Source organism: Enoplosus armatus, chromosome 15 (assembly GCF_043641665.1).
Source record: "Enoplosus armatus isolate fEnoArm2 chromosome 15, fEnoArm2.hap1, whole genome shotgun sequence".
In the NCBI taxonomy this organism is placed as follows: Eukaryota; Metazoa; Chordata; class Actinopteri; order Centrarchiformes; family Enoplosidae; genus Enoplosus; species Enoplosus armatus.
In genome coordinates this window covers 21,154,367-21,180,223 of record NC_092194.1, presented here as the reverse complement: position 1 = coordinate 21,180,223, position 25,857 = coordinate 21,154,367, and the positions used below count along the sequence as shown (strand labels likewise).

Sequence of the window (25,857 nt, the reverse complement as noted above, 5' to 3'; positions counted from 1 at the left end):
TATTGGCTGGAAGGAGGCGGCGGAGGGGAAAAAAAGAGGGAGAACTATTTCGAGTGAGGTCTCTATGGAAACAGTAGAATAGCAGCAGCGGGGTACAGAGGAGGCTGACAGCATGGCTCGGCAGCAACGACGCACGATGGCTTTAAGTTTGAAAGGGGTAAAACACCTCCTCAGCAGTGCAAGCCTCCATTAATGCAGCAGGAGACGTCATACACGTTTGTTCTATAACCGTCCTACTTTTTCTCACTTCTTTACTTTTGCATATCAGACGTTAAATCACAACTGCCACTTTTACAATGTCCAGCTCCCTCCTCGTTTAATTTGAGTAAATATGAACTTGTAGTAGAGTCCTCTGAAGTTTGTTGCGTGGACAGTCGGTACTAGACTTTTTGTTGTTGAGGTGCTGCTAGATGTCTTGTTTCGATAGGTTGCTGTGGTGTCACTGTGTGGTTTTGTAGGTGGTTTTCGTGGTGACTGGCAGAGCTTTGGTGGTTCCTGGGTGATTGCCAGTTTGTTTCCAGGTGGTTGTTATGGTGTTTGGGACCGATGCAAGGGGTGTTTGAAGGCAGTTGTTAAGATTTTGACAATGATGATGATTCTGAGCACGAGGTCCAACTCACTGGAGAACGTCTGGAGTTTTCAGCCACGTCTTGTGGGCTTCAACAGCGTATTTCCGAGGTCAGAAATGGACCTTACTCATTTCCCAATAAAAACATGTAATCTGTTCTGTTTAGTGGTTTTATAAATTCATGCTGGAAGCTCATGTGCTGGCTTGAACCTGTGGTTTGTCTTCCACGGAAATAAACCATGACCGTGTTTAAGCAAGCAGTGTAAATGTAGGATCTATCCACCTGTATGATTGGCTGCCTGCAGGGTTTCTCCTTCTCCAGTTTGTGATTGGTTACTCATGTCCGTTAAAGACCTTCAGGAGCTGGGTTATCTATATAGACGTCACCCCTCTCCTCTGTCGTCCTCTCTAGCCCTGCTCTACGCCACCATCTTTGGAAACGTGACCACCATCTTCCAGCAGATGTACGCCAACACCAACCGCTACCACGAGATGCTCAACAACGTCCGGGACTTCCTGAAGCTCTACCAGGTTCCCAAGGGGCTGAGCGAGCGGGTGATGGACTACATAGTCTCCACCTGGTCCATGTCCAAAGGCATCGACACGGAGAAGGTGAGACTGAGAGGTCAAAGGTCAGGTTGAGCAGCACTGATGGGACGTGTTTGTGATCACACTGAGGTTTTGTTCATCATCAACATCAAAATATAAACATCATGTCACATGTGAGGACGCAAAATCTAGATGGAGACAGTTTTAGATGCAGTAGCCATCAGCCTTCTTTTATCAGACAGGTGTAATATGATCTGTAATAACTGTGGTAAACATTGATTATGATAATCTGTCATATAAAGTTGAGAGTCTGTCACATATCGCCTCTTTTAGTTCGGCAAAGACAGACGTCCCCCTCCGACAGCTGTTTCTGCAGCCGTCATTTTCAGTGTCAGGTGTCAAGTTTTTCTTTGTTGAATTGGAAACCAGACAATCTTGAAATCATGACTTTGTGATGATTTCCGACAAAAAGGCGGCGTATGTAACTGCTGAGTTCTCAGTCACCATGAATTATTTTATATAATCTCCTCTTTATATTTGTCCTGTTTGAATGGGACTTGCCCGTCTTTGTCTCCTGTATTTGTCTATTTAATTGATTTTCGCAGCGTCGACATTCACGCTCCCTTTCTTTCTCTTTCGATCATAAGCTTCCTCCCCATCAATCCCATTTTACACCTTTTTGTGGAGTTAATTATACACGCTTGAAGAGACATAAGGCGAGTCTGCCCTCAGTATAAATACCTTGCCGTCGGAGCTGGGGCCAATTAGTGGATATTTTTGTCACTTTGGGAGCCGTTATACTGTATACAGTTTATATGAGTACACACCCAGAAAAAGACCAGAGGCTCCCAGAGTGTCTCAGTGCTGCTAATACCCTCCCCTTTAAATAGAGCAGAGACCATTTTCAAAGGCTGTTGTGTTGTGTTTTGATGTTGCACGGGCCTTTTGGATGATTTATTGTCTTGTGGTCGATTTCGTTCATATTTAACAAGGCAGGATTGTGGAGGACGAGATAATATTTTGTTTTCCGTGTTTTACCTAAATGCTTCAGTTAATTAGGCTGGATTTCAGCGTTTGTGTAATGAGCTGGACAAAACGTTGCAGTTTAGGCTTTTTGGCAGACACTCGTATCCAGAGGGAGTTAATGAATGCAACAACATGAGCTGGAATTTCTACAGTAACTCCAGTAATGCACAGACAGCAACCTGCAGCAAAGCTGGGTGGGTGATTGAGGAGGGGAACTATTCTTCATTTGGAATCAGCTGGTCGCTGAAGAGCTCTCGAGCAAGACACTCAGCCTGTTTGTGGATTTCTGCAGCCGATCCAGCACTGACCCAGGACCCATCTAAATATCATGGAGTGGGTGGCTATTGAATGGAAGTGAGACCTTTTACTCATTCAAGCATTTAGAAATTGAATTACAGGCAGAATGTCGAAAATAAGAACTAAGTGGATGGAGGTCACTTGTCTTATTGACTTCGCAAACCTTCACAATTACGTCTCGTCCAATTTTTAAAGACAAGAGGAACAAGAAAACAACACACGGCCTGTGCAATAGTGACATTAAGTCTTAAAAAAGATGCAGCTTTTCTCGATTGCTTCTTCAACGATGACCCTCCTGTGTGCTCGCTGCGCTGTAGATTTGCATTGATTATAATAGAAGTCAACCCTCCATTTTCACAGTAAATTATGATTTTAAACATTCTTTCACCAACAAAGATTGAACAACTGAAAAGACCAACTTCCAGGACCATGATGTGTAGCATGTCGGTCCCGGGACCTCTGACCTCCCTGTGCTGTAGACAGGAAAAAGAAACATTTGGGGGATATGAAGGATTGCAAAAACCAAAACCAGCTCTGCAAAGAGAATCAAACGAGTATAATACGTCCTCATTACCTTCAAAAGCCAAACCTCCTGAACCTTCATCTTGCTGCCAACAGACCTCATCAAATACTGTTTGTGAATATTTTTTACTGGGTTGAATCCTCAAAGGGAAACCTGGGCCTGAAGAAGAGAAGTAATGAATGTTCTCCTTTTTAGCAGTCGTCAGTTTCTGTCTTGGCGATAACGGGGGAGACGTCTGTAAACAGCAGTGTGACCCCTTCATGTCCCTCTGTCTTCCAGGTCTTGTCCATCTGTCCCAAGGACATGCGGGCCGACATCTGCGTCCACCTCAACAGGAAGGTATGTATATATGGTTTTACTATAGATACACATCAGTTGTACAATATAATATAATGTATAATAATGCCGCCAGCTCACGGTCTGATACATGAAAATACTTTCAAAGCCCCTATGTGTAGACGTTTATGTGATTATAGACTGATGGCACAGGAGAAACGGCACTAAAGTCAGAAATGTTCAAATCCTACACATAAGAGTTGAAATAAAAACAATCTGAGACTGTACGAAATGTCCAAAAACTGTGTAATTTGTAGTAGCTTGTGGTGCAAAATCCAAGTGCAGCTACAAGCACGTGAATAAAGCCTGAGAATAAAAGGCTTGTAGACTTTGGTTGCAATAACATACTCCGAACTCCTGATTTGGCCTCAAACCCAGATTGAACTGTGTTCACACAAACGGGAGTAGGACATTAATTTCACTCCGCTGAATACGCCGAGTAGCAGTCCTTGGGTGCATTCATTACATAACTACACGCAGGCTAGGTGGGCTCAGTGAGAAGCTGCTGGGCATCACTTGACACGACTGATATGGGTCCCAGAACTTTGGCAGACTCCAATTGCCGAACTGGCATTGAACAAAGGACACCTTTGGTTGTGTAACCGTGCTGTGTAACAACCACCTCCAATGACAAACGCTCAGTAGCCACTAAAATTAGACTTGTCATTCAGAGCGGCTGATTCTTACAGAACCTCAAATATCTTTCATTTTAAAACAACTCTGTTCACTACAGTGATTCTATGAAATGTGGACAAAGGTAATCCATTAAACTATGTCTTAAACACTTAGCCTTAAGGGCATTTAAACCAGACCTTTTTTCAAAGTCATAACAAGACAGTACAGATGCATGTCTTTTAGGAATTTTAAGATTCGGTGATGGTGCTCGAAGACGGAAAAAAAATCACCAAAAAGAAGTGGATCCTTCAAAAGAAGCAGATGGGTGGATGAGATGAAGTGGACCATGCAGATTTCCTAAAAATAAACCAGCCAGGTTCATAAACATGTGCAGTGTCACATGAGAGGATCTTTGGGTTTTGTAGTCCTCAAACTTGGAACACTTCTGTTACCTCGTGCTGTCCGAGTGCCGACTGCTGTCCCAGACGAACAAAGGTCCTGAATGAAGTTTGTAAGGCAACGTGGTTTTGAGGGATTATTTCCTGATGGAGATTTACATTTCCTCCCGAGAGCCTCGGGTGATTGACAGGAAGCGCTGACATGAAAGCGCTCAACTCGTATCGGTGAAAGAAGGAGAAAACCAAATGAAGGCGTCACTGTTACTGTGATGGATTATCTCACGGTGTGGAAGCTGTTTTTCATTTTGCACATACGAATGGATATCAGCAAATGACTTCTCCTGCAGATAAGAAAACAAGGAGGTGGAGAAATCTGTCGTCTGCTGTCGCAAATTCAAAATGAGAGGAAGACGTGTATTCTCCCTTTAAAGTCCTGCTCGTGTCCTCCAGAAGCTGCAGCGTTCCTTTCTCAAGCAAACCACAAGACGACGACGATTTCTTACTGATGACTTTGCTGTCATTGCACATAACTGTCCAGTGAGAGAAATGGTCATGCGGTATTTAAAATCAAAAGGGTTCATCGTCTGGAGAGCATGAATGTGGTCTTCAAATATGTTTTGGAGTCACCTCCAGCTTTGGTCCAACCGTGGCACCAGAGGGAAACGTCGTCAGGTCTCCAAAAACATTCATCCTCTGTGGATCTTCAATGTCAGGAGCAGATTTCATGACTGACTTTACATGTTGAGGTATCTCGTGTGTTGGATGGACAAAACTGTTCACACTCAATTAAAAAACAACATAATGTTCTTAACTAACTGTTTGTGAGCTTTCAAACTTTTCTTTTTCTGACACATTTCTTGAAAGACGCTTTCTGTTTAAAGTTGTTCTGAATGGGCAACCTTTTTTTTTTAAAAGACATTTTTATTCAGTTCTTTTTTCTTTTTTTTTGGCCACTTTTTTAACACAAAAATACAGACAATGAATAAGGCAGAGAGTGCAACAAAGACCTCAACATGTCATTCCTGTACCTACACAAACCCTCCTGACCTTCTCCACCAGACACAGACAGAAATAATACAAAATATTGATGATAGTGTTAAGAATTTACGGCATGGTTATTCATAGTTCATAGGTGGGTAAAAAAGCTTTGACAAACAGTGTAAAGTTCAAATATTTAGACATTTGAGGTGTAAAATTTAAGCGATGCACGACGTTCAAGATGACAAAGCTCTCATTGCAAAGAGAAACGTCTCAAAGCAGCGCTAACCGTGAGTCGGCAGCCTCAGCCAACAGGTAACAACATCGACTTCCTGTCCTCTCACTCAGGTGTTCAATGAACATCCTGCGTTCCGGTTAGCCAGTGACGGCTGCCTGCGCTCGCTGGCCGTGGAGTTTCAGACCACCCACTGCGCCCCTGGAGACCTGATCTACCACTCCGGAGAGAGCGTGGACACCCTGTGTTTCGTCGTGTCGGGGTCACTGGAGGTCATCCAGGACGACGAGGTCATCGCCATCTTAGGTACGTGGTCATGTGATTCAGTAGAAGCCGTAGTGACACCGGGAATCAAACTCCCGAAAAACACTTGTGGTCTCAGTGACCAATCAATTAATAGTTTATGTCACTTTGTCTCTGTTTTATTTCATTGTAAATAACTTTGGGTTTTGGCCTCTTGGTTGGACAAAACATTTGAAGACATCCTGGGTTGTGATGGACCATTTTGCACCATTTTATAGACAAAAATAATTGTTAGCTGCAGCTGTAGTGTGGATTTAATGGTGTGCTTGGAGGAAGAAAACTCTTTTCAACACTTTTTAGCATTAAAGGCATTAACTGTCCACAGTGAAAACACAGTGAGACTCATAAGGAAAGAGAAGAAGGATAAAAAGAGAAAGGTTGCCGTACAAAGCTACCATAAACAGTGAATGCCAAATAACTTGTTGATCCATTTCAAGACTCATGTTTCATGATTTCTGTGTCTTAGGCAGCTCACAAAGACCTGAAAGCTCAAAAAGACGACAGGAAGAACATTAGGTGAATGAAACATGTCACAATAAAGCAAAAGAGGAGCAACTAAAAACTAAAAACCACATCCGCTGGGTTTCAGGGTGTTGGAGGGAAGATCAACCGGCTGGCAAAAATGTGTCCTGTGTTTTTGTTGTTGTTGTTTTGGTCGATGATGACACATTTTTGATCTTTGCAGATGTGAAGGGTTTTCATAATCCCAGCAGGTCAGAAAAATATGTAATCTTTCACCTGAAGTGAAAGTCACTGACACATGACGACAGCAACGTAATTACACCTGCTATTTTTACTCTGACTTTTTGAAACTGTAAACGCTGTTAACACGAAGAGCGAAGGCATGGGCGCACTTGAAAGCTGAGTCACTTCAATCGGTACATTAAAAAACAGCCGTCATCTGACGTCTGACTTTCAAGTATTAAACACAAACAGTCAGACTCTTATCTGCTGCCGTACATATTTCTCTCTCAGCCTCCTACTGTAATATTCATGAGGAGGAGAAGAAGGAGAGGGAGAATAAGAGGCTGCCGCGGATAATGTCAGGGAAACTGCCTTTTACTGAGACAAGCACAGATAGCATTGATGGCAAAAATGGCTGCAGCAGCCTGTGTAGTGCTCATTCTCATAACCATCCGGAGGCCCCAGATGAGCGTTTACTGACAGATAATAACAACAAGGAAAGATTATTACAACAGAGAGAATGCAAAGCTGTGCAGCAAATTGGTGTCGTTGAGATCATTTGGTGTGCAGACGTTTTGCTGTCACACTCTCACACAAACAACAGAATAAGTCCTTGTTGTTGTGAAATGTAAAAGACAATCACGTTGGAAGAAACGTTCAGGGGTGGTTTCCTGGACAGGGGATCAGTTAAACAGAAGGAGGCTTTAATGTGGATCCCTGAATCCTGAATTTCCATAGCTCTGTCAAGATAATATAATGATATAATAATAATAATAATATAATATTTTAATCACCAAAGTAATTGCTGAGCTCTCTGAACACAACATCACTAAAATGTTCCCTTGAATGTACAATAGTACAGGTATCCTGCAGAGATTTCATTTCAGCTTTTGTTTCTCTCCAGAACACATTCTGTGTCCTTAAAGCTGCATTCATCTGTTTTTGGCCACTAGGGGGCAGAAAAACATTAAAACCACCTCACAGACTGATATATTGTTTCCTGATAAAGTTGTTCTGCTGAACGTGTCAGCAAGCAGACACAGAGCATCATGATGTGTTGGTCTATTATTCACTCTCCTTCCAGCTGTGGTTTGGTCTCCACCAACCAACCCAAAAAACATCTTCTTCTTCTGGTGCTTGTTTGATGAAAACAGCTGCTGCTGCTGGTGCAAACAGGGCTGAGGTGGTTTGGTGAGAGTGAACACACCATAAATGTTCTCAGAGTTGGTGATCGCAGTGAGCGGCACTTTCACATTTTACTGTAGGAAGTCATTTCAATGTAAAAATTATAATAATTATAATAAAGCAGGTTTAAGGTCCAAACATATAGTTTTAAAACCTGCTTTGTGTTCATGAGTTTGTGGACTTCCTCTCCTTGTTTATTACCACATTGCTGCCTTCTGCAATTTACTGTTTTAGTTTTAGGTCATCTTGGTATCTTTTTTATTGGAGCTAGGCCGTATTATCTACAATCGATCAATGTTACATGTAATGGAAGATAGTGATCCAGGCCGATACGCATAGAAACTGCTGCGAGAATGGGATCTGTTGCTGCCATGCAAGATAGTGATCTAGTGTGTCGGAGCTGAAGATCTACTGCAGCAGATAGTGAGACTCTGTTGCAGCTGCAGTTTATGCTGAATGCATGATGCCGGAGAATATAGAAGATAAAGTGTGAGAGACAGAAAAACAAAGAAACGTATCATAGCAGAAAATAAATATTGTTGGGAAGGGACAGACATTTTAAAAGACATTTTAACGAGTAAAAGCATGACAGAGTGGGCCCTCTCGTTGTCTCGGCCCGTCTCTGCAGCCTCTCCACTTCTTTAACTTCATTAGGAGGCCGAGGCAGACGAGGCAGCAGTCAGAGCTTCATAAAGAGCATATTAGATGCTTCATAAACTGCTTCATCACGCTGAGGACATTAATCAATAAATCATCAGCTAGTTGTCACCAGGGGCTGCTGTTGCCATGGAGGGATGGACGGAGTGGAAAGAAGAATATTTTCTCAACATGCCTGCTGTTGTTTTCCAACTGATTCTCATGCGTTTCCTCCAAATGCTGCAGCTCACCTGTAGAATTCATTTGGCTGAAGGCCTTTTCAGGGCTCAGTGTCACAGCCCTCAGATTTCCTGCAGGAAGGTGAGGAAGCTTCCTGATGAGGAACATTAACTTCAGCTGACATAACGGGGACCACCTCCGGACACCTTTAACCAAATCTGAGGCACAGACTCTTAAATCTGTTGAAGTTTTTCAGAAAGATATTGGAAACTGATGAGTTGAGCTTCAGCCTCTTTTTAAAATGGATTCTTCACACTCTTCAAAAGAAAGCAGAGCAATTATGAATTTTTCTGGTGGCTTTTATGTTATTTCTACTTCATTTACTTCCTTCACTCAAGGATTTCTAAATTATTTTGTACCATCAGTCCTCTCAAATACGTCTATATTAGAACACAGGCTTTATTTACGAAGAAAATACAATAAATACTCATCAAGTATGTGAGGCTTTCATACTGTACCTAAACTCAAAAAAAACGATTCAATCATTTCTATTGTTTCTGTTTCATAAACACGCTGTATTTGATGATCATATTAAAAGACTTCAGCGCCCCTTCAGTTAAAACATCTGCAGGAAGTGTCGAGTTTCATTAACAGCTGCTCGACATCGTGACATCGCAGCAAAGTAGAGTTGATCAGAATGAACGAAACGAATGAATGAAATAAAAGAGAAACGCTGAATAACATATTGGTGAATGTGGCATGAATATGAACGTCTTGTTGTGCTGATGAATGCTGTGGAAATGTATGTAGGTGTCAGTCCTTCTGGAAATATCAGCAACTATCAGCTCTGGCTTTTCCAATAGCGCCACCAGCAGGTCGACAGTAGTTTGTGAGTTTATGACTAAACGTCATCATACCTAACGACATACCCTTCAGCCCCAGGTGTACTTTGTGTTTAGTGCTAATTAGCAAATGTTAGCATGCTGAAAAGCACCATGTTAGCATGTTGATGTTAGCATTTAGCTCAAAGCGGATTTTATTTGAGAATTCATTGAAGGTTGAACTACAGCTGTGTGTGTAACAGCAGGCGAGGAGACACCAGCAGAGTGACGTTGTCGATCTTATTTCCTACCAGCACTGGAAAATCTCTCAAGGACCCTTTGAGGTCCACAGCCTCCATTTTTTTGGTCACGACTAAACTCGCTGACACTAATTGGATAGCTCGCACGTTGTTGTCAAACTTTGTGTTGCATAGCAACCAGAACAATGTCCCGGTCCTCATCAACAATGCTTACAGCTGCAGTTTGTGTTTGAGCAGGAGAACAAAGCTGCTGTCTGATGGCAGCCTGAAGAGGGAGCGAAGGATGGAGTAAGACAAGGTGGTGGAAGGGGAAGAGTTGGAACGAGAGGGTGGATATAAGGGGGAGCAAGATAAGGGGTTTGTCTGTGTGTGTTCACGGCCTGAAAAGGAGGCTTGGTTCTAAAGATCGCTTTCCTCTTGAAACTTCTCCTTTTCCTCGTGACAGCAAGCCTGTTTTTAGCCAACTTCTTTTTTTCTCTCTTGTGCTCAGAAGCACCGGAGCTCATGTTGGGAAAGAAAGAAAGATGATGGGTGCAACAAAAGAAACATGTTTTTGAATGTTTTCATCACTTATCATGTCAAAGTGGTTTACATTTAGAGGCTGCCGTTGGTCATTGTAGTGTTGGGATGAATCTAGAGGGACAGGGTTGAGGAAAGATGCTGAACTTATATTTATTTATAAGTTTATTTATCTTTTCTTCAGATTACGCAGTGATTTAGAGGACGTTGGTGTTGTTCATCAGTGGTTCGATCACGTACAACATACTTTCTGGGGAGGAACGGGCGTCTTGCAGTTGTTTTCTTGATCTGCATTTGGCAACTTGTTTTGACGTTTGTTCTTTTTCAAACGTTCTTACCTCAGAACGTGAGAATGTCAAAATGTTCCATGCTAACGTTAGTGGAAGCATTACTATGTTTAGCATTGGCAAATAGTATTAGCATCTTTAGTACTGGCTAATTTTGGCATTCAGATTAGCAAACATTGGTGTGCTGAGTTACCATTAGCTAACCCTTACATGCTAAGTCCAGCTAAGACTGAGCCTGACGAGCTGAACGTCCTAAACTGACGGCGGTGCAGAGGAGGATTTAACAACACGGTCTTTTCACTCTCAGAACAAACTTGAATCAGTATTATAAGTATTTCTAACTTATTAAGTCACCAGTGTGGCTGTGAAGTTTTAGCCTGATTTCGTTAGTTTTTATTTATATTCTGTCACCTGTCAATCACACAATGTGGCTGTTTCTTGTGTTGATGTTCAGTTTGTGAGTTCCTGTTGGCGACACTCTTATATTTGGGTGCTACAAGTGCTGTTAGCTACTCAGTTACAATAATGTTAAGTATATATATGCTCTCCATCCTCATAAGTTTAGCAATTTGGGACTGACAGCATAAATGAGCAGTTGCTGAGCACAGGATGGATGGAAAGGTATCGGGAGGGGGAGGATGGGGGGGGTTGAAACCTGTGAAGCTTGTGGAAGAGGAGGTTTGAAAGAAGGAAAAGAGGAGATGGAGGAGGAGAAGGGAGAAACAGAAGGAAGGGGAATGATATGGAGGATGGATAGTGAGAATAGGAGAGGAGGGAGGAACAGAGGATTGGAAGGAGGATAAAGGAGGAGTGGAATCCTTGAACAAGAGGACAGAAGATAAAGAGACAAGATGGGAGAATGGACAGTAAAAAAGGGGGAGACGGAGAGGGAAAAGGTTGGGAGAGGAAGAGATGGAGAGAATTGAAAGATGGAGGAAATGAGCCAAAGTAGAAGGAGCAGAGGGGGATGGAGAGAAAAGAAGAAGAAAAGGAGGATGAAGGGAGGATGGAGGGAGTGTGTGTGTGTTGGTTGTGGTTTTAAAACCACTGATTTCCCCAGGCTGCTCCCTGAGGCTGTTACACACTCTGCTCTCATTAGTGTCCAATGGCATCAGGTGGACCCCCCCCCCACACACACACACACACACACACACACACACACACTCGAGCAGCAATGCTACGTATGCGAACGCCAGTGTGTATTTTTTTATTATGGCTCTTTAATGTCTCCATGTACAGGCTGTGAAAATGAGTTTTCTCTTGGGGGACAATAAAGCATCTAAATGCACACACACACACACACACACACACACACACAAGTGCAGATGAGCGAGCACATACACATGAACACACAAAAACACAGTACTTTTCCCACAGTAACAAGGCAATACTGTGGCAGCTCTGGTAAATACTCAAAAGTAATAATCGTCTCATTTCCCATCATCCACCAGGCTCACTGCTTCCCTAACCATCATTCACCAGCAGCTTTGATGTGTACGTCTCAGAGTCAGTAATGTAGATGTTTGTAGATGAGGTTCCTCTTGATTAAAAAGATCCTGATTCTGAAGGACTGAAAAGGGTCCAGAAACCATTCATGCAGCGGTTGCAGCTGCATCAGACACCACAGAAGTCAACAAGCTTACTGGTTTTCATTTGTTACACCGACATAAAGATAAAGATCAACGACAAAGACGGATGTATCTGGTTTACTAAGGCTGGGCTGTAAACCAAAACCTTAATACTTAACCTTAAATACTGAATTTGAGAAATGACTCAAGAAGAATGTTAAATTTGAGCTTGAAGGTTCAATCTTAACCTTGAAAATACAACAAATTTGTATCATAAGGTCTACTTACTTGATTTTTTCCGTGGCTCTTAGCTGAAATTTCATGAAAAACCAAATGGAGTTCGCTCCATCTGCCAAATTTTGCTCATGATGGTATCTTAAATAAAAATGTCCCGACTGTGAGCATTACCTGTCGTGAGAAAGCCTCTGATCATACCGTGACGTCGTCAAGTAGTCCCTTCCTTCCTTGTTGTGAGTACCTAAATTGAGTTAGCTTGCTAGCTATTTCGCTAGTTAGCGCACAAGAAAGTTAAAAACTAAGATCAACTTTATCACCACAGCCACACTGAAGGGCTTTTGTGCTACAAATTGAATTTTATCAAAGTAGCAGCTTATGAAACAGTATTATCTGAAATGTTAGCCTCAAAGTTTATCAAACCAGTAGGATCCATTGGGCCATTCAACTGGTTTATATCACGGTTTAAATATCCATTAAAGGTGTTTTATGTCTCGTTAGTTTTATATATCATGTAACTACAATATCTTGAATCTTTGAATGATCAAATACAGCCCATTAAAGATATTTACCAAAGATAGTTTTCATTCTCATTTCCTCGGCTTTCGTGTAGTTTGGTTTCATTTCTATTGAAAGTCATTTTTTGTTCTCCAGACATTGTCGCCTTTTCTGTCATAACTTGGATGAATTTTTGGTGTTTTGTGTGTGAAAGAACAGCTGGATGAACAGACGACCGCACACTGTCAGCCCTTTAGCCTGAATTATCTATTGATGATTTCTGCTCTGCTCTCGCTCGGAGAAAAATCACTCTCCCTCTTTTTTTGTTTTTTTTGTTTTGCCAAAACGATGAGCTGATTAATTTCTTAATCCATTATTCATGCTTGGTTATGAGAAGGGGATTTTAGTCTGGCCTCCTATTCACACAGCAATATGTTCTGGCCCAGCAAGCAATACGTCAGCAGTGAGCAGGAGGAGACGAGCCTGCGACCACATCAGAGTCTGGCTGCATTAAGATCCAGTAATAAGAATCAGTGCAGGGCTGTTGTGCTGTGGAATACATTAGAGGAGGGGTTTATTAAGAGTGCAGGTGAATGGAACAATCAAGGAAACCTAAAACACGCAGAAATGTGTTCTTGCAGAGCTGCTTTTCATGACCTCAAATGTCGTCCCTGAAACTACTGACACTTATCACCTCATATAAAAGCATCTTCTGTCCCTTTATGACGACACCGTGAACCAGACAGACAGATGTACCCGTCTGTCTGACAGAGTTCAAGATAACGTAAATGTTAAAATACAGTGATGGAATGAAGCTGAGTACATTTACTCAAGTACTGCACTTGAGCACAAACTTGAGTATTATCTATATTGTCCATATTATGCTACTTAATATTTCTACTTCACTACAATTCAGAGGGAAATATACTTCACTACCACATTATTTTAATAGTTATAGTTACTTAACAAGAAAACATATGATGAGCTTATGAAATATGATGCTTTGCTATAGATGAAACCAAACTATGTAAAATAGTATTCATTTATAATAATCCAATAATATAATTACATGCCCTGAGTACTTTCACTTTTTAGACATTTTGCTAATAATACTTGTGCACTTTTACGTAAGTATCATTTTCAATGCAGGACTTTCAATGGAGTATTTTTACAGTAGCGCTACTTTTACTTAGTAAAGGACTGTATGTAAATTACTCACATTAAAGTATTGATATTGATATACAGATGTGAGAGTGGTCTCAATCTTCTCATCTAACTTTCGGCAAGAAAGTGAATACGTCTAGCTAAAGCTATCAGGGACTTTCTCATTGAGGTTGAAGGAAAATTAAAGATTACATGGTGTTTTTATTCACTCTGCAAATGCTCTGTATGTGATGATTTAGGGACTTTGCAGTATTTGTTAGTAAAATGTCCATCATCTGTATTCATCATCTTTATGTAGAGCTTGGGAAAGTAAACATTAGCAGTGTAATGTTATTTAGTTTTATTCTTTTCACCACTGCAGAGTTTTTGGTGTCTTGTACATTTTGAAGGACCATACTGTATACTTTTTTTTTTTTTACAAAAGAAGTTGCATATAAACACTGCCCATGTGTTGTGAAGACGCAGCAGCATAATGAATACATCAATTGTCTTAATTAACGGTCTCATTAGCATACGTGGAAATTAAAACACTTTCGGACGTATTGCACAGCGGCCACTCCTCTGTGGCAGGAACAACATGTGTCCAGAATCTGAAGGAGTAATTATTAAAAAGGGGTAACTCAAATGTTAATAGTAGTAGCGCTTTTAATACAGTAAGCACCATTAACTCTGCTGTTGGTGGATATCTGTGTCACAGCAGCTGTATCTCCACCCACTCAGTTTTCCAGGATAATGGTCTGACCGGGGTAACGGCAGCATCAGCACACCAAATAAAAGCAGCAGCCTGAAATGCCTCTTACTGGACCGACGTCTGCTGAGCTGCAACGCAAGATAACGCAACACGAGGGCACACACCCGCCCTCAGGCAATTTCTGTTTCTGCTGATGGGGGAAACAGGCTGCAGCAGCACTCGGCGTCACCCCCATATTTGTCAACCGTGAGTTGATCCTCGTGAAATGTCCAGCTGGCTTCATTTAAAACCAATGCACGTATGTGAATAATCACCATTGGCCAGAAAAGCACCGATTCCACCCTCAGTGCTCCTTTTAGTTTGGTGTGTTTATGTTCTAACCAGATAGCAGGATCTAATTGGGCGTCCCGAGGGTCCCGCGTGATTCCAGTGGGATCAAAGGAGTATTACGTTGTGTCACGGGGGGGGTCGGGATGATGTGGGAAAAACAAACCTTTGCAGTAAATTAAGTCGGGAGGAATTTACATCTGTTGTTTTATCTGCTACAGCGGTCACAGCATGGGGTCAGGATGGACAGCAGGATTATCTGATCAATAAAAGATCAGAAAAACATGAAGCATAGTTTACACAAAGTGGACTGTGGCACATTTAAAGCACCGCCCATCATACTGTATTTATACTACATGTACCCATGTTCTCTGGTGAACAGTCAACATGGGAATCACATGCTCAGGACTAAAAGGGGATGTGATTGGACAAGTAAAGAAAAGACTCAGAGGTAGCTCGCTTAGTGGACAGAGTTTTGTTAATCAGGTTAGGGTCTTGTTAGACTTGTGAAGACTTCGAGAGCTAACCGAGGAAACTCTCTTCCTTTGAAAAAGCTGGAAGGATTTTTATCTTTTAAATGAACACTCATCATTTTATGTATAATTATATTGCAAAGACAAATGAGCTTTAAATGCACTCCATTCTTGCTATTGAGACATAATGTCCCACCCGTAAGTTGACATTTACTCACACATTCAGGCAACCCCCTTCACATGTGCACATGGGACGCATGCACGTACGCTGGACAGCCAGATACGCACGATATGTTACCGCAGCACCTTTTTGTACCTCATGTTCACTGTGCAACTGAACGTGAAAAACTTCTGCCGGGCAGAATAATCTGAGCAGCGTTACAAAGCCTGGCGGCAGGGGTCACAGCGCCCATGTATCCATCTGCACCTGTCCAGTTGTAACAGTCCTCACTGGGATTATTTTTTGTGTCACACTTCACCACCACCACCACCAGCACCACCCCTCGCCCGTGTGACCGCATCCACATCCAGACGGCTAATTGGCGAAGAGCTGCAGATCTCCGGGGAGCTAATTCCAGACGAGTCCTGCTGCCTGAGTCGCTGTTGGATGTTCGGAGAGAAAGGGGCCCTCGGGGGGGCTGCAGAGGAGGGATTGTCGAGATGAGATCCACTCGCAGTGACACACTCTGTCTGCATTTTCCGACATTATGTTGGACGCGTTGTGCGTCTGTTACTCACGCTGTTGTGACAGCCGGTGGACAGGGTGGACTGCTTTTCGTCACCTTATTCAGGATGGTTTTGGCAGCTTTGACACGGATTTGAGCCCTGATTAGCCCAGATTTGACTTTTTTTTTGTGCCTGTTACAGCCAGAGTGCGACTGGATCTCTTCAGGGTGAAGTGGTGGAGAAGCACCGTTATATTCTATTTGCTACTTATTAAAAAAGTTCTTTACTTGATCCTCCGTCCTCTTATTCTTATCAGAACAAGTGTGGCGTTGCCCAGGAGACAGTGTGATTAGCATGTTGAATTTATGCTGGCAGTTGATAAGTCAAGTGTCCAGGTGGCTGAAACCAGTGAAGGAAAGCGGGTCAGTGCTTCCAGCTCCACAAGGTCTTAGTTCATTTAGTGTTTTTGCAAGAAAACAACAACTTCTTTATGTGAAATCTATTATTTAAAGCACCTTTTCTTGGATCCCGGGGGGGAACCAGAAAGACTGAATTATCATATTCTAGGTGGGCATGTTTGAGGCTGAATCACATTCCTCCCCGTCATGACGACAGTTTGGGAGTCCTGGGTCTTCCTCAGAGGAAACTCTTTGTTGTCTGGCACATGAAGAGTTGCAGATATGAATATATATATATGACTATAGCGGCTCAAATATCCTGCCAAGAGCAGATGAGGACTCTTTTTAAGCTGAATTCACTTTTCTGGTCATGTTGACAGTCTCCATGTTTCCTGTGTTTTGTCACAATATGATCCATACTGCTGTAATTAAAAAGTCCAAAAACAATAGAGAACACTTTACAAATCTCAAATGTTAAAGAAAAATGAATAAGCAGACCAGCAAACGATACTCAAAGCCACCGCGGGCTTCCCAAGTCCACACCATCCAATGTAGGACGCTCTTACCTTTTACAAAGACAATTTGTCAGACAATATGTGTATTTTTGTGCAAATAATTCTTACCCAGCATCTGCAAAGAATCTGCTGGTGCACATTCATATTTACATTCACAGCTACAATGGTGTAAAGAATTGACGCTCTTTGCTTTCCCAGTTAAGTTGAACTGTGTGGTTACCATGAGCAGCAGAAGCCACTGAACTGCAGAAGAAAAGAAGAAATCTAACTTCATTAAGTCCAACATTGTTTCAGCACGCACTGTTTGATCGACAGCATGACGGCTCTTCAAAGAGTGCTGCCAAACCTCCAGCAGCTGCACCTGATGAATGAATCCACTTATTGGACAATCTACCTCTTAATGCACTTTGCTCTGACTTTCCATGGCACCACCTGGCTTTTTTTGTTCTCGGTCACACCACAACCTTCCTTTTGAATTATGTTACGGTTCAGTTTTTTTAAATTAACAGTCGAGGGTGCAGCATCACTCTGCTGTGAGTCAAACTTTTAAAAAGTGCCGTGTTTTCTCCCTCTCGCTCCTCTCAGATTATGTTGTATGTGAAACTGATGAAATGGCTGTTGCTTGCTGCTTGCTATCAGGCTCTGGCGGTGTACATGGTGAGATCAGCAGCCCTGGTTGCTAAGGACTTGGCCAGGTAAAGCTGTTGCTAAGGAAAGAAAAAGAGAGGAAGCGTGTGGTTTACGCAGAGACGCAGATGGTTAGTGTTTAACGTGTTACGGTCAACGTATGTCCGCACAGCTGATAATTCATTAATGTCGCTTCCTTCCTCCTAATATTCTCACATTACACAAACTAATGACAGTCAGTATTATGTGATGTGCTGATTCACAGCAGAAGACACCGCTTTCATCACAGGCCCCTAAAAATGATATCTTATATTCAGACTTCCTCTTTCAATTAGCACTGCGCAGCTAGTGTACCTTCACTTCTCCCGTCTGCATGTCTTCTTCTGTGGTCTTGTAGTTGTCACAATAGATGAGAACAAACATGTTGTTAGGGTATAAAAATATGGCTTTATAAAGTTAATATTAAAAAAACAACAACACATTCCCTGGAGAGCTATAGCTGGCTATAAACCGGCACACAAACAACTCTTTATTCCAGACTTTAGGCAGTTCCACGGCACAGTGCCTCACTATGACAGCAGTCATCTTGATTAATCCATTGGTAGTTTATAGATAGGTTTATGAAAGAAATTTAAAATATGAAATTGTGACAAATATCCTTCCCATCATCAAATGACGTTGTCAGAGTTCTTGTTTGTTTTTCAGTTTTTACCTGCGGTGTCATCTTTATCAAATATTGATGTATGAATAATTAAAACTCTCATCCTTCTCCTCCTGTTCAGGTAAAGGCGACGTGTTTGGTGACGTCTTCTGGAAAGAGACCACCCTGGCTCACGCGTGTGCTAACGTCAGAGCGCTAACGTACTGCGACCTCCACGTCATCAAGAGGGAGGCCTTGCTGAAGGTGCTGGAGTTTTACACGGCCTTCGCCAACTCCTTCTCCCGCAACCTCATCCTCACCTGCAACCTGCGCAAGCGGGTAAGGACACACATCCAGTACAGGCGCACACACACACACACACACACACACAGGCCTTGCTAGGTTGCCAGGGTTAACCTCTGCTAGCTAGCTAGCTAGTTAAGTTGCCTAACTTATTAGCTGCCATTGTAGAAACTGTTTTCTCTCGCTTTTTGTTTTTACAGTTTTATCAGAAGGAAAAGTTTCAGAGTGAAAATGGTGATTTGATTTAATACTCTAACAGCAGGATAAATATTAGCTAACACTGCTAGCCAGCAGTTAGCCCGTCAGCGTAGCCAGCTGTCTGTTGATGGAGCTGTGAGTTGGAGGAGCAGCTGGTTTCCAGAAGTATTTTTACTACTACGAAAATCAACATTTGAAAGTTCGCTCTGAGGCTGTGTCCAAACGCATGCTGTGTTTACGATGGTACGCTGTCGGCCATTTTGTTAGAGTTCACAAATTCTAAATGTGAAGTCGTGTCCAATGCGTGAACACTACATTTTTTTTCTGGTTTGGTATGGTAGATGGCTCTTTATAGTACAATATTTACCAGGTTTCTGCAGACTTTTAAGCGCTGTGATTGGTTGTTTCTTCACCTCAGGAGACGTGGATGACTTCTCTCCTTCTGTCCACAGGCTTCTTTGTACCTTTGACTTCTTTTTATCAAAGAACCAGATGTTTTCTAACACAGTTGTTCATCTTTTGTACTGATGATTCAGCCAGGAGCGTTAAACACCCGCCCGAGCCTTGAAGTGCTTCAACTGTCAGTCATATGCGTGTGAGACAATGAACCAGACTTTATTAGACCAGACTGAGACGCCTAATGGGAAATCTAAGATGGAAAATCAGGGATTGAGGGATTGAAACAGGTGAGGAGCAGCTAGTTCTTTAATTTATCAAGGATCTTTGTCATTTCTCTACCTTTATGAGAACAGTAGAGTATAAAAGTACAGAGCACACAAACCATAATCACACACACACATTCAGAGACAAACTCCTTTCCTTCACTCATCCTCTCTTCTGCTTTTTCTCTCATAACAAAGTCTGTTGTTGTTTACTTGTCCTTAAGTTGTTTTTCACACTTCATATACTCTCAGCTCAATAGGTTTTTCTCAGCATGCATCAAACACAATCAATTATACATACGATGCCGGTAGCCTCATTATGTCCCGTGCCCTTTTGCCGCTTCTTACCGACGTCCTAGCAGGCAGTCTCTTCGCTCTGAGCAGTTTCCCTTCTGTGTTTGTTTGTGTTTTAAGCACATCATTTATAGATTATGATGTATTGATAGCCATACGGGTGTATTTTATCTATCTGGTCGTCTCGGACGATGTCTCGGTGTGTGACCGTATGTCTGCACATTCTGTACATATACAGAAAAGTAGTGTCATTAAGAATGACAAATCTTACTTTACACTTTGCTGCTTTTGCAGTTGCACGTTTTGTTTATGTATACTGTGTATGTGTGGGTCAACATGTGCGCAGCAGCAGCTACATTCAAATCTGCAAAGAGAAGCTTTAAAACGAGTTCAAAAGTAAAACTCGATGAGATGATGGCTCTTGTTTTAAACACAGTCTCTCTTCATCATGTGTTGGCAACTTCACCTGCGTTGAAAGAATGTTGATTTATGAACACGCCTTTAAACAAGCTTAGCTGCTCTGGGAACAGGTGAAATAGTCCCACATCTTTGGACACTTTCTCTAAACTGAGTTCATTGTTAAGACGGACACTTTTGTTTTGCTGTGTGCTGCAGGAATCTGACCCAGTGGTACCCTCATGTAAACACGGGACAGAAATAGTGATGTGGGCAGAGCTCTTCCTCCCCTCCTCAGTTAGCTCTTTTGTTCCCGGGATGCGTGACAGCTGCTAGGGCGCTGCCACGATGAAGATAAACAACTTCTAGTGGGAGCTCAGACGTGGCCTGTGGGACTCTGAGGAGACCAGAATGTGTGTCAGCCCTAACTTGCCCTGTCACTCATGCAATAATGGCTGGCTACCGATCTGCCTCCATAAGCACTTTCCTCTGTCTCTCTCTCCTCACGAGTCCCGTCCTCTCCGTCCCGCTTGTTTGTATTTAAGAAAGAGGATTTACAAATCGTGTGTCTTTACAAACTGCATGTTGGCCAGCGCTCATTAGTGCTCCCGTTCAGACAGGCTCGAGTACCAGCCATCATTTTAGACAGTCAGAGGAATTACAGCCAAATCTGAGATCCAAGTTACCCAAAACGTCTCCTGAAACAGACCAAGTTAAGGTTCAGTGCACCTGTGTATGTTTACGTTTGAGTTATTAAAGTCTGCAGACAGCAGGTCAGTGTTGTCTTCATCAAACAATTCGCCTTTCAGTACCACAAAGACGCCTTTCCACTCACAGTGCTTTCAGCTGGAGCCAGCAGGTATAAATAGAAGCGCTTCACTGCTGCGTTGGTGTCGTGTTGGTGTTTTGATATTGTGTCCATTGTGTTCATGTTCAGAATCTTTTTGAATCATCAGCGAGATTTAAAAAGCTTCTCCAAGAAGGTCAAAGGGATGCTGAGTTTTTTAAATTAATAAATTAATAAAAGGGCAAACATTTTTCAAACTGACATCCACACTCCAAAAATTATAAAACTATGATCCAGTGCAGGTGTGTAATTTATATTATTATTATATGTATTGTATTCTTTATACCAGCTCAGCTGTTCTTTACATTTCAGCGCGTAGTGAAAAATGACCAAAGCTACTGTAAACTTTTAAACTATGCACATGTTGATGAGTCTGTTCTGCTGCTTCTGTGGGCTTCCTCCTCCTCCCTTTAGAAATAAAAGTCCTCAGTGGTGGAGCAGAGCAAACAACAGCAACACCGTGTATTTACTATCCACGTGTAGGCGTGTAGGTTTTTTTAAACTTATACTTAACTAATATTTATTGGGTTTTTGTTTGTACATACAACAAAGACAAAGTGTGTGTTAACGTATGGCTTTTTTAAAACATAATTTATATTTCCCAGGTAAATAACCTTGCATGCCGTAGGTATTGCACATCCCAGAATGTCTCTAACTGTAACACGCACATTTTCACAACACTCGTCGTACGAAAACGTGTGTGTGGTTTGCGTCTCTATTCCCACACATCCGCCTACATGATTGTCGTGAACCAATTTGTGTACTCTTTAGTTTCTGTGTAATGAAGAAAAGAGTAGTTCAGTTTGTACTTTATAATAGACGTAATTGGAAATGGCAGCAGGTACACACGGGTGTTTGTGTCAGTCTAGATATTCAGCCAGCAGCTCGATACTGTTCAGTGATCACAGCCGAGTCTGCAGTTTAACTCTTAAAGGGCACGTTAGGATGCAGAAAGGCTGGGGAGCCAATCGAGATAATAAATACTCTGTGATATTTATAAGTGCTCCACTCCTTGAAGTTATTGGCTGTTCAGAGTTCTTGATGAGCGGCTCTTCTGTCCAGGTACCACGAACAGAAAGTGTTCTTGTCCTTAAACTGTCTGTGGTGAAGCTGAATGGATCCTGAATGTCTCCTCGTTTGCAATTTGACGCCATTCAGAGGAAGACGTCAGATCTGCGTGGAGCGATGAGGAGACTGTGGCGTCCCTCAAATGAGCTCATGAGACAAACAGAAATTCATTCGTTTGAGGTTTGACTGCCGCTCTTTTTAATTGAAATCATCTTGGTGCGGATGGAAACACGCGCATTCATTAGTGTGAGCATGGACGAGCTGGTGTCGCTCTGACGGGTCCTGTAATGCAGCACAGATGGAAGAAATGAATGAATCTTTAAGTTAACAGAAAGAAGCAGTGTGTCGGGGGGGTGATGAACAGCGAGTAGACATTAGCTCCTCACCTTCACAAGCATCACATTAGTCTGTGGCAGACGTATCGGAGAGGTAGATAGAGAGAATGACGAGACGCAACAGCACAGCGTGAGGCAGAGCGTGAGGCAGTCGCAGCACACCAAACCTCCAGAGCTCTTATTGCGTACTGCAAGGACTCTGCAAGCGTGGCGCTACTTTTTACTACTTCCCTCTGAGGCTGTTAAACGCCTCTTCACCTGTCTAACAGAGATATATTGCCTTTAGAAAAGAAACAGATCTGCTGTTTCTCCGTTGTTGCTTCGCGGTGTCGGCAGGACCTGTTATCCTCGAGATGCTGCAGCTTTCTCTTTGTCGCTAGAAGTTTCCCCCTCGTTAACAATGAGTCTTCATCACAGTCAGAGTCACTTTATTAAGTTCTGTAAACAGGCGGGAATGATGTGGGGGAGTAATGGGAGTTTCACAGCAGCAGAACACAACACAGTTTGTGATCCTAATGATCTCTCAGAAAATCACCACCAACACCTGAACAAGCTTTTTAGCCTCTTTCAGCTCATAGTTTTGGTTTCACAGCACTTTTACCGGATGATCTCTCTCAGTGATCTGATGAAGCCACCGTACACGAGCTGCTCAGCAGCAAACAGCTGACAGACACCGACAGAGACGAGCTGCTGAGCACAGTGCAGCATTTAGCAGCTAAAGAGACAGATGTTTCCCTCAGTAGGCGACAGAGCTGGAAGAGAGAGAATATTGGACATAAACACGACTCCAGTGGGATGATCATGTTGCTCTGCATCTGCTGGATGTGTAAAACAGATAACTATTTCTTAATATACAGTTAACACATGCAAAATTGACTATTATTTATTAGCTTCTGCGACCCTCTGCTTCACGTACTCTGTTGTTTGTTTGCTGTCTGTCTCCAGTCTCCTGCAGACTTGACTGGCAGGTTAATCAGCAGCATGGGACCCACCTTGGCCCGGGGTGTCCCATGCAGAAGCCTGAGCAGCAGCCAGTCCTTGGGCAGATCTCCTCACCCCCCGTGTCTGTTGCGTTGTGGCTTCTGGTTTCCTTTTCTTTGTCTTTACAGCACATTTCCTCTCAGCCACCACTGATTCTACAGATTCTCCGTATCTATTTGCTTTTGCTTGTTTTGATTAGTTTGTTGCAAATAAATGACTTTATTTAGCTTGTTATTTACTTTAGTTTACACGTGTGTCTGTGTCTGTTTTTGTTTGATTAATACCATAATGTGCTTGTGCGTCTCGTACTCATTTAATATCTAACGAAGCTGAACACACAGACATCATGCACAGAACCAGCGTGACTTACACTCTCCACATAATGGAGATAACTCCAATGTACATGGTGGATAAACGTCCATAAATCCACTTAAATCAGAAGAAGCCCCTTTTAATCTTTCCTCATAATCACCATGTTTTGTCTTTTTCTTCAGTTCCAAACTAATCCAGTGATGTCTGTCTGTAGATAATGCAGCATGACTTTTTGTGGAGCAAATAAGGGACGGGGTGCTCCGAGTGAGAGTCCACCTGGGGCACCAAAACATCCACCTTATGTTGCCATTTATGTCCATTTATTGTTTATATAGTGTTATGTATATCATATTGTTGTCGTCAGCACACCCCTGCCTCAGTGTCACCCTGATGAAACCCTGAATATTCATCGGTTCTGGTTTCCTGACGCTGCCAAAAGCCTGCCGTGCCAGCAGAGAGTGACTGCAGACAAACACCAGAGGAGCTGGCTGCAGTTATCTCGCCGTGTTTCATCTTTGGGGTACTCGTCCCTGTTCTGCGTTCTGAGTTTTAGGAACCTAAATAAACAAGTAAACGGGGCTCGTAACTGTGTGTTTTTGAGGCTTCTCATGCTGCACTGGTTTTCTGAGACAGCTTGTGTGCTGAGAGGGACAGACTTCAGGGCTAAAGCCTGCAGACTGGGAGGCTTTTACCAGCCCTCTATTGGATTATTCATGTGACGGACAATACAGGGAGGTCGGTGTAGGGTGTGTGCGTGTGTGTGTGTACTTACACTCAAGTAACACTTCCTTTTGTGCATTGAAGCAGATTCATTGAGCTTCCTTTTTTAAAAGCAGACAGGAAGAAAAAGGTTGTATTTTGTGTGTGCAGAGGAGGACAGTAACTAAGTGTATTTACTCAAGTCCTGTAGGCTCCGGTACTTAGAGTACTTAGAGTATTTCCACTTTCTACTTATCCATCCACAGCATTACAGCAGATGTATTGTACGTTTTACTCCACTACATTTATCTGAGATGGTGACAGATTCAGATTTAAGATCATAAAATATGGCTGTCAGGTAGAAATGTTGTGAGTGCAAGCTGTCAACCTCTTAGGATCTTTGAAGAAAGCTTGTTTCAGCTTGAGGACGCAATGTTTGATGTTAGCTAAGTAATTTCAGGTTGATAGAGAGAAATACAATCATTAAACTGATCTGAAAGCAGTCAAATCCACAAAATAAGTAGACAGTGAAGTTTCACGTCTTCAGGCTGACGTTTTAGTTTGTGACAGCAGTTTGACTTTGAGCAGGCCTAAAGCGAGACGAGTGCTCTGATGTGACAAGACTATTTTGCTAACCTGAATCTTTTGTTTATTTCAATCACCTGTATTGTTAATGATTGATCAAAATGCAATCTATCAGTCTACATATCTGTGCTGCCGACATCATCATGTCATCAACACGGAAGCTGTGGTAGCGGTTGCTACTAGCAGTTAGCTTTTTTACGTCACGTCTTGGTCGACCTACAACGACCCGTGCAGCCGTATTAATCTCATTCACACGTTGTGACAAAAAGCTCAGCTCTCACACCCTGCTGATGATGATGATGATGATGATGATGATGATGATGTTGTAATCAGCAAGCAGCCGGCAGAGTTGTCAGAAGCTCTTCATAACAGGCTGTTGACCAGCAGCTCGCTCAAAGCCTCATCCTCATTCTGTTCACTCACAGCAAAGTTAACGTGATAATTAATTGATCGCTGAGAGGAAGTTGTTTGAGCTTTCACCCCCTCCTGTGACAAAGCTCTCCGCTCGCACTCAGATCCAGGCAGTTTACATTTATTAGACCCAGATTTAGGTCTAATGGAGGGCTTATACACAGAAACACTGGCTTTATTGATCTAGTTTAATTGTTTTTCCCACGATCTATGTGTGCAGAAGAATCTTTTTCCTCTGTGGATTTCACTGCCTTTTTCAGCATGTTAGCGAAAAGCCAGCCGAGCAGTAGAAACACGTATTTCTAAAGGTCAGGATCTGCTACAGGACAGCACCTCTGGAGCTGGAGGCTTTCTGTTGGAGGTTTCTATTTTTTACATTCTGGAAAGTCAGTAATTATTGACAGCCAGGCAGCGTGGTGGAAGCTCTGCTGTTAAACCCTCCGCCACTCGTTTTTCACTGGGACTGCTGACTAAAGCAGCTTGCTAACTGTGTAGCACAAAGCCAGGGAGGTTTTATTTTGGTGTGTGGGGGGGGGGGGGTCCTCACAGTATCCTTGTCTCTTTC

The 25,857-nt window shown here is 42.5% G+C and overlaps 1 protein-coding gene across 1 annotated transcript in view; it reads left to right on the top strand.

The window, feature by feature from the left end:
- The window catches only part of kcnh5b (potassium voltage-gated channel, subfamily H (eag-related), member 5b), a 95,710-nt gene that overhangs the window by 53,994 nt on the left and 15,859 nt on the right, over positions 1-25,857 (top strand). The window contains exons 9-12 of the mRNA XM_070919847.1: positions 981-1,180; positions 3,243-3,302; positions 5,639-5,831; positions 18,344-18,540. Coding sequence (XP_070775948.1) covers positions 981-1,180; positions 3,243-3,302; positions 5,639-5,831; positions 18,344-18,540 — 650 coding nt within the window. The remainder of the gene's footprint in view (positions 1-980; positions 1,181-3,242; positions 3,303-5,638; positions 5,832-18,343; positions 18,541-25,857) is intronic.